The sequence below is a fragment of the Gekko japonicus genome, unplaced genomic scaffold, assembly GCF_001447785.1.
Source record: "Gekko japonicus isolate JY-2015 unplaced genomic scaffold, Gekko_japonicus_V1.1 scaffold2354, whole genome shotgun sequence".
Lineage (NCBI taxonomy): Eukaryota > Metazoa > Chordata > Lepidosauria > Squamata > Gekkonidae > Gekko > Gekko japonicus.
In genome coordinates, this window is record NW_015165314.1 from 111421 (window position 1) to 121113 (window position 9693).

Here is a 9693-nt window from a genome sequence, read left to right on the forward strand (position 1 = left end):
CTCCACCTTTTCCCCCCCCCCCCCCCCCCCCAAGGTTACCTTTTCCAAGCCGCTGAGGACGGGGATAAGAAATCGGACATCTGGCAGTCTCTTGTGGTACAGGTCTCGAACACGCTTCACCAGCTCCGGAGACGGGGGAACTGAGCGAGGAAAAACAGATCGGATCACACAGTTAGAACCCCAACCACACTTGTTGCCTCTGAGCTCTAGGGCAGGCGTGTCAAACATGTGGCCTGGGGTCCAAATCAGGCCTTCAAAGGACTTCTATCAGGCCCGCAGTAGAACTGGCTGTCTCCTGCTTTTCCTTCCAGTTCTGCTGCTGCGTCATTATAGGTTTGCAGCTTACAGATACACACCTGACCAGCATACTCAAGATTACAACAGCACAGACATTTTGATGCGATAATTCAGAGTGAGAGGTGTCAAGTTATCAGACACGGTTAAATAAACAGTTAAATAAACAAAGTATTGCAAGAGTGCTGATGCTTTAAGCATGTTTTTATTTTAAGTAAGAAAAACCCCTTTGTGCTTGTGTCCAATGTTCCCTCTAAGCTGTGGAGTCTTGTGAGCAAAAATTCTACTCTGTGAGCTACTGGCATTAAAGTTGTGAGCAAGTGATTTGGCTACTGCATAAATTAGTTTGCTCTGGAGCCATCCTTCCTGAGCTAAGACAAAACTGTGTGAGCTGGAGGCTAAAGAACTGTGAGCTAGCTCACACTAACTCAGCTTAGAAGTTGTGTCCTCTGTAAAGTTTATATCTCCGCTATCTGGCATTACGTTTTATGACACACGTGGCCCGGCCCAACAAGGTCTCGTTTATGTCAGATCCGGCCCTCAGAACAAATGAGTTCGACACCCCTGCTCTAGGGGATTTTCTTTTTAAGGGGAGGTAAATTCTCTTTCTAGTCGCTTTCTCCGCGCGATGGAACTCCCACTACCCCGCTCAGGCCGCCTCGGAGAATTCAGTGTAGCCCCGTCCCCGAGCCCCACGTTATCCACCAAAAGAGAAAACTTGCACGGAACTGCAGAGCCGGGGGGACCGGACCGCTATGTAGGGAGCCCTGTTCAAAAAACACCATATGTGGTGGTTATGCGACAGAGTTAAGAAATATTGGGCAGGGATACATGAAACTGTACAAAAGGTTTTGAAGTGCAACGTACCTTTTACTCCTGAAATATTTCTGTTGAACATTTTACCCGATAATTTTAAAAACGATGGATATATAACCACCTCAGCTAAAATATTGTATGCCAAATACTGGAGGAGCCAAGAAGCACCAAGTAAAGAAGAATTCATTAACAAAATATTAGAAGCGGCAGAGATGGACAAAGTAACCTTAACTCTGAAGGATCATACGGAAGAGTCATTTGAAAACCCATGGCGGAGATTCTATAAATGGTATGAGAGCTATATCCATACTAAGACAGGACAAGGTATATAAACAAGGAGAAGAGAAGAAGTAGACTTCAGGAACTTAACTTTTGACAATATTGGTTGCATTAAATCTCGGTTTACTATGAGGTGTAAGCTTTAAGTAATACATAGTTGGCTTTAAAGTATATATTACATAATGCACCCTCAATTTTGTTTGCGTTCATTATATGTTTGTGTCATGTCTGTGTTGTAGGGGGGGGAAATCTTATATAAAAAAGAGAAAGAAACATGGAGAGAGATTTCTCCTAACCTTTATCCGTTAGGCTATGCAGGCAACGGGTCACCAGAGTCTCCGCCCCTTTGGGGCAGTTTTCCACCAGGAGCAGCAGCTCGGGGGAATTCATTCCCATCCCGCGGATCTGGAGGACATTTGGGAGAGAGGAGCCGAGAAGGTCAATGAGAGGGGAGGGAGTAAAATACGGCGCCAGCCGTCCAGAGCTTGGGGGAGGGGAAGCCGTGGGCGAGTCGAATCCCTTTCCCCCCCGCTCACCGGCTGCTCAATAACCCGGAGGACGGTGCGCTTGATGTCGGCGATGGCCTCGGTGTACACGGACGCCAGCTCGTGGATCAGCTTGTGGTTCTGGGGGAGGAGGGCCAGGTAGAGGTAGAGGCACTGCTTGATGGTCTCCTCTGTCCAAGGGGCGGCCACCTCTGCAAGGCAAAAGAAGGCTTTGCTTCACTGACATTTATTTTATTAGACTTGTACCCTGCCCTCCCTGCAAGCAGGCCCGGGGCAGGTTCCATCAGTCTTTTTTTCCCCCCACCTGTTTATTTTCCATATTTTCCACCACAAATACAAACATTTCATTTCCTTAGATTACATAAATTTTTAGAGTTGTTGAATCAAGTTGAATCAAGTAACATGTTTTATGCAAATAATTAACATTGTACTTATTTAATAACCTGTACCTGTTTTATCCAATTATATACCCTTAGCCATCTTTTATTTTGCGATTTATTATCTGATGGAACCTAATTATTTATTATTAGGTTCCATCAGTCTTAAAACAATACACAGTGACAGTTAAAGCCAACTTAAAACAGGATTGAACCGTAAAGTAATCATACAATCATAAAAGACCGTGCGGAATCTAGTTATTTGGTTGTAGATCTTGGTTGTAGACTTGCACCCCACCCTCCCTGCAAGCAGGCCCGGGGCAGGTTCCATCAGTCTTAAAACAATACACAGTGACAGTTAAAGCCAACTTAAAAGAGGATTGAACCGTAAAGTAATCATACAATCATAAAAGACCGTGCGGAATCTAGTTATTTGGTTGTAGATTTTCCGGGCTGTATGGCCGTGGTCTTGGCATTGTAGGACCACGGCCATACAGCCCGGAAGATCGACAACGACCAATGAACTCTAGCAGTGAAAGCCTTCGACAACGTATAGAATAACAACTCAGTAGCTAAAAATGAGGGTATAGTTCCTGGATGGTTGTTCAAGTTCAGGACACCGATGGGAGGCCAATCAGAAGGTATTAGCCACAAGGTATAGACAGGAACTCTCGGTCTGGGGCAAGGGATGCTCTGTGTTCTTGGTGCTTGGGGGGGGGCAACAGTGGGAGGGCTCCTGGGGTCCTGGCCCCACTGGTGGACCTCCTGATGGCCCCTAGTGTTTTGGGCCACTGTGTGACACAGAGTGTCGGACTGGATGGGCCATTGGCTGGATCCAACGTTGGCTTCTCTTATGTTCTTATGTCTGGGGCAAGTGATGCTCTGTCTTCTTGGTGTTTTGGGGGGAGGCAAGAGTGGGAGGGCGTCTGGAGTTCTGGCCCCACTGCTGGACCTCCTGATGGCCCCTGGTGTTTTTGGCCACTGTGTGACACAGAGTGTTGGACTGGATGGGCCATTGGCCGGATCCAACGTTGGCTTCTCTTATGTTCTCGGGGGGGGACGCCTGCTGCCTCCACTAAAAGCCCAGTGGGAGAGCTCCATTTTACCGGCCCTGCGGAATTGTAATAAAACCCGCAGGGCCCTGATCTCCTATGGGAGCTCATTCCACCAGGTAGGGGCCAGGGCCGAAAAAGCCCTGGCCCTAGTTGAGGCAAGTCAGACGTCCATGGGGCCGGGGACTACGAAAAGGTGCTGATTTGTAGATCTCAGTGCTCTACGGGGCTGGGAAGGAAGGTGGCCACCGGGCGACCGAGAGCTCAGAGGGAGGAAATCGTTTCTTGGGCAGCATCCACCCAGCCCCGCCCACCCTGATTTTAAAGCACCTGTTAGGATTCGCATCCCATTTAAGCACTTGCGGGAGACTGAAAGGGAAGACCTTACTTTCCCAGTAGCGGAAAGGAACAAGACCGCAGCGCTGGTCTGTTAGGTCCTGCGCATTTGGAAGAAGGCAAGGAAGACAGCTGGACAGTTGATTGGCGATTCTGGCGATGCTGTGGTTGGATCCAAACATCATGAACAAGCCAGTACTTCCCTCCCCTCCAATCTCTATGCAAAGCCATGAGTGAAGATTATCCTAATTTAGGAGATCTTTGACCTAACTACGTATTCAGATGCATTAAGAAAGTGAGGTTTGTTGCTATTTATGACTCCGGTTGCAAAAACAATAAAAAGAAGAAGAGAAAGAGACTGGATTTATACGCCACCCTTCATTACCCGAAGGAGTCTTAGAGCGGCTTACAATCTCCTTTCCCTTCCCCTTCCCCACAACAGGTAGGTGGGGCTGAGACAACTGCCCTTGAGAGAACAGCTCCGAGAGAACTGTGACTGACCCAAGGTCACACCAGCGGCTGCACGTGGAGGAATGGGGAATCAAACCCAGTTCTCCCAGATTAGAGTCCGTGCTCCTAGCCACTACACCACGGTGTAGATAAAACTGTTTGGGTTTTTTTTTGTTCTCAAAGTGGGAAGCTAAATCAGTCTTAACGTCAGGTATCACAAACTGTGGTTAGAAGGAAGAATTCTTAAACCGACAAGTCTTTATGTCTGGCTCCGTGCCCATTTGTGAACTTGAGGAATTCGGGGTCATTTGTATTGTGAAGAAATACGGCTTGTCTACGATGTCCGAAATCCAGCCTCGGTGCTCCTTGAATGAGCATGAGCGGCACACAAGAGAAGTGACAGAAGTCTAAGCAAGGGCAGGTGCGTTCCCTACATGGGAGCAGTGTTTCCCCTCTAAGCTGAGTTAGTGTGAGCTAGCTGACAAGTTTTTTAGCCCCCGGCTCACACATTTCTGTCTTCGCTCAGGAAGGAGGGCTCCAGAGCCAACTAATTGATGCAGCAGCCAAATCGCTTGCTGCACAACTTCAATGCTGGTAGCTCACAAAGTAGAATTTTTGCTCACAAGATCGCAGCTTAGAGGGAGCACTGCATGTGAGTAGAAAGCATATCCATCCACTTGCAACGTCTCAAGGTAAGAAGCAATTTTGTGTTGCGGTCCGGCTTGGTTCTGGAGTGTCCCACCACTCTTTCTGGCCAAGGAGCCCCCGGCCTCGACAGACTCACCTGTGTCTTTGTCTGCTCCAAAAAGGACCGAGGGGGGGTTGGGATGCACCAGGAGCTGCAGGTAGTTGAGCGCAAACTTCTCCACGTACTCCCGCAGCTGATCTTTCTCGTACATCCGCTTGATGAAGAGCAGGGCCTGCTGGCGGACCTAAGAGGCAGGAAGAGACGGCTTTCGTGACCTGATCCGGAATCAGACCACCCGTCCATCAGTCAGTATTGTCTACTCAGACTGGCAGCCGCTCTCCAGGGTCTCAGGCGGAGGTCCTTCACACCACCTCCTGCCTGGTCCTTTTAGCTGGAGATGCCGGGGATTGAACCTGGGACCTTCTGCATGCCAAACAGATGCTCTACCACTTAGCCACAGCCCCTCCGCAATCATCAAGGTCAGAATTGTCTACTCAGACTGGCAGTGGCTCTCCAGGGTCTCAGGCGGAGGTCTTTCCCATCCCCTCCTGCCTGGCCCTTTAAACTGGAGATGCCGGGGATTGAACCTGGCCCTTCTGCATGCCAAGCAGAAGCTTTTCGACTGAGCCACAGCCCCTCTTCACGGCTCTCCAGAGTCTCAGGCAGAGATCTTTCCCATCACTTATTGAGATGCTGGGGATTGGACCTGGACCTTCTGCATGCCAAGCAGAAGCTTTTCGACTGAGCCACAGCCCCTCTTCACGGCTCTCCAGAGTCTCAGGCAGAGATCTTTCCCATCACTTATTGAGATGCTGGGGATTGAACCTGGGACTTTCTGCATGCCAAGCAGAAGCTTTTCGACTGAGCCACAGCCCCTCTTCACGGCTCTCCAGGGTCTCAGGCAGAGATCTTTCCCATCACTTATTGGAGATGCTGGGGATTGGACCTGGACCTTCTGCATGCCAAGCAGAGGCTCTACCCCTGAGCCACAGTTCCTCCCCATATTCCAATATTCCTCTAGTGAATACTGACCAGAGAGGGAGAAGAAGAGAGGAAAGAAAACAAGAGAACTGGGTGGGAATAACAACCCAGAAAAAGCCAGAATAGAGAGATCATGGGATTTATGTCAAGCCTCGAGGGGCCACCGCTCGAGAGCCCCCGTTTTGCAGTGCAGAAGTTACGTGGTTCAGTGTTCCCTCTAAGCTGAGTTAGTGTGAGCTAGCTCACAGTTTTTTAGCCTCTAGCTCACACATTTTTGTCTCAGCTCAGGAAGGAAGGCAGTAGCCAAATCACTTGCTCACAACTTTAATGCCAGTAGCTCACAAAGTAGAATTTTTGCTCACAAGACTCCACAGCTTAGAGGGAACATTGGTCCCAACATCTGCACTTTAAAAACAGATCTCTGGAAACAAGCTGCAGAGAAGAACCCTCCTGCCAACCTGAAATAATAGTACAGGGCCAAAAAGAGCATTTCTCCAAGTCAGTCAAAGGCAATTTCATATATTCACAATACAGGTTAAAACTAAATCAAGAGTTTTCGACTAAACAACAGGAAGAACTTCCTGACCGTCAGAGTGGTTCCTCAGTGGAACAGGCTTCCTCGGGAGGTGGTGGGCTCGCCTTCTCTGGAGGTTTTCAAACTGAGGCTAGAGGGCCATCTGACAGCAATGCTGATTCTGTGAATGTAGGCCGATCACGAGAAGGGAGGACAGGAAGGGTTGCCTCAGGGCTTAGTTCTTGTGGCCCTTCCTTACACACCCAGGGAAATGCTGATCACCACTTAGGGGTGAGGAAGCAATCCTGGAGGTTTTTTGTCATCTTCTGGGCATGGAACAGCAGTCACTGCAGGTGGGGAGGGGGGAGGAATTTGTGAACTTGCTGCGTTGTGCAGGGGGTTGGACTAGATGACCCTGGAGGTCCCTTCCAAGGCCACGTGGAGTGGCCTCGGCCAGGCAGAGGGGGAGGACGCCAATTTACCCTCCTGCTTCTTCCTCCTTCTGCAACAGAATGTGGCTGGAAGCAGGGGGCGGCCGGAAGAAGGGGCGGGGCTTCGTCGTGTGCCCCGCCCCCTGCACCTCACCCGGGGGAACTGCGATCCCCCCCGAATCGACCTCTGTGTGTGACGCCTAAGCCTTGTCAGTTATATTTTCTTTCCTCAACAACAGTTCAAAAAAAATACCCAGACCTCTATTTTGTTCTTTTATAAATAAATCGTTGTTTAAACGTATCCCAGCAATCAGAACAGTCCTTCCTCAGGGCCACACATTCCTCTGAAGCGCCCAGACCACTGGGTCATTCTAGCAAAACAGAGTTGGATTTTTTAATTCCTGGAGGCAGCAGAAAATCTACTCAGTTCATGTACACAGAGTGTGGTTTCAAGGAGAAACGGTCTCCCCAATAAGCGAGGATGCCACAGGCAGGTTTTAAGCTTCACCTTGTCCTTCTCGTGAGAGCTGAGGTCCAGGAGAATGTGCAGGTATTGGAACTGCCGAGACGGGCGCTTAAAGATCAGGTCCCGAAGGGTAGACATGCCCAGGTACGTCCGGCTCTGCAAGAGAAATCACAAGGGCCTCTGACCACATGCAGGTTTTTTGCAAAGAAAGGGCAGTCCCGAGGAAGCTGCAGGCGTTGAGGAAAGCACAACTGGAATCCAGCCGGTAGCAAAACAGAGTGCGTTTGAGCCAGTTTGGTGTAGTGGTTAAGTGCGCAGACTGTAGTCTGGGAGAACCGGGTTTGATTTCCCCCCACTCCTCCACTTGCACCTGGTTGGATGACCTTGGGCAAGCCATAGCTCTGATAAGAACTGTCCTTGAAAAAAGAGCAGTTTCTGTCAGAGTTCTCTCAGCCCCACCTACCTCCCAGGGTGTCTGTTGTGGGGAGGGGAAGGGAAAGGAGTTTGTCAGCCGCTCTGAGACACCTCTGGGTAGTGAAGGGCAGGGTATGAATCCAATCTCTGCTTCTTCTTATTCCCCCCATAGAATCATAAATATCTAACATGCTAGAGCAGGAATGTCAAACTCATTTGTTGCGAGGTCCAGATCTGACATAAATGGGACTTTGTTGGACCGGGCCATGTGTCATAAGATGTAATGCCAGGCAGCGGGGATATTCCACTGGAGCCCCACATTAGGAGGGTGTGTGTGTGTGTGTTAAAACTAATACTCCTCTGCAAAACTGGAGTTCCTTGAATTTGTGGGACTCTACATTCTAACTGTGGTTGGTCTCAAGTTCCCCACCCCCTGCCCTTAAAAGACGCCTGCCTGAAATGGAAAGGTGGTGGGGACTACTGGAATTTGGCAATGCAGTTTTTAAAATAAAACATCAAGGAGAAGCACAAGGATCACCGCAGAAGGACGCCCCGGGGGGCCCCTATCTGTGAGGAAGAAGAAGAGGAGATTGGATTTATACCCCGCCCTTCACTACCCAAAGGTGTTTCAGAGCGGCTTACAAACTCCTTTCCCTTCCCCTCCCCACAACAAACACTCTGTGGGGTAGGTGGGGCTGAGAGAGCTCTGATAGAAACTGCTCTTTTTTCAAGGACAGCTCTTATCAGAACAACAGCTTGCCCAAGGTCATCCAGCCAGGTGCAAGTGGAGGAGTGGGGAATCAAACCCGGTTCTCCCAGCCACGACACCAAACTGGCTGAGGAGGACGACGGAGGCTGGGAGCAGTGCCGGGGAATGCACTCAAAAGCCGCGTGAGCTGGGAAGTTGGGCAGCCCCGCCCTCTGCTCCCTGCACGCAGAGGCAGCTGGACCTCAGAAGGGCGAGTACGGGCAGGGGAGGGAAGGAGAGAGCCCCACTCGTGGGCCAGATTAAAGCCCTTGGGCGGGCCAGTTCTGGCCCACGGGCTGTAGGTTTGACACCCCCGTGGTATGGGTTATGCCACGTCGGGTCACCCCGAAACGCTTCCGTTCCAGTGCGCCAGGCACCGACACCCGGTCTCCGCTCCCCGCGCAAGCTCCCCAGTCTGCAGCCGCCGCTCGGACCCGGGACCCCGGGCGGCATCTTCCCGGAGACAGACCTCATCTTCGCAGTATTTCCGGATCACTTCCAGGGCACTCTCGGTGATCAGCGGGGCCTCCAGGACCACCTTGGTGAATATCCTGCGAGGGGCAAGACCAGAGGAGCAAATTAAAATGCACAGCCGCAACTTAGAATCACAGAGTGGGGAGGGGCCATAGAGGCCATCTAGTCTGACCCCCCTGCTCAGTGCAGGATCAGCCTAGAGCATCCCTGACAAGGGTTTGTCCAGCTGCTGCTTCAAGACGGCCAAGGAGGGGGAGCTCATCACCTCCCCAGGCAGCCGGTTCCACTGCTGAACAACTCTTATTGTCAGAAAAGTTTCTCCTCAGATTAAGCTGGTCCCTTCCCGCCCTTCATTTAAACCCATTCTTGCGCATCCTCTCTCTCCTCTGCTGCCAACAGAAACGGCTCCCGGCCCTCCTCTAAGGGACAGCCAAAACGAGAGATCACGGGAAGAGGTGGAACTCCAAAGACGTCCCCCTCCACACCCCCAGTGACCCCTGTTCCACGCTCAGAAGATGACAAGAAACCTCCAGCCAAACTGGCCTGGAGAAAAATGGCTTCCTGACCCCAGAGTGGCGATCCGCATTTCCCTGGGCGTGGAAGAAAGGGCCGCGAGAACCAAGCCACTGAGGCGACCCTCCCTTTCATGATCCACCTCGGTTCACAGAAACGGCATTGCTGTCAGATGGCCATCTAGCCTCTGTTTGAAAACCTCCCGAGAAGGTTTTCTACTTGATACTGCAGAAAATTCTACTTGATATTGAATAGTAAAAGATGGGAAAGCACTTTCTCTGCCAGACAACCTGGTCTTGGCGCGGCCAGCGTATCCTGTACGGAACTAGAGAAATCAACAGTCTAACTTGATAC

At 50.6% G+C, this 9693-nt stretch overlaps 1 protein-coding gene across 3 annotated transcripts in view; it reads right to left on the bottom strand.

Moving 5' to 3' along the window:
• Nucleotides 1-9693, bottom strand: part of SYMPK (symplekin) — a 39508-nt gene that overhangs the window by 12064 nt on the left and 17751 nt on the right. For all 3 annotated transcript variants that reach the window (XM_015410493.1, XM_015410495.1, XM_015410494.1), the window contains 6 exons: nt 8822-8903; nt 7233-7346; nt 4895-5042; nt 1926-2086; nt 1686-1794; nt 40-140 (listed from right to left, as the gene is read on the bottom strand). In XM_015410493.1, the coding sequence (XP_015265979.1) occupies nt 40-140; nt 1686-1794; nt 1926-2086; nt 4895-5042; nt 7233-7346; nt 8822-8903 (715 nt within the window). The remainder of the gene's footprint in view (nt 1-39; nt 141-1685; nt 1795-1925; nt 2087-4894; nt 5043-7232; nt 7347-8821; nt 8904-9693) is intronic.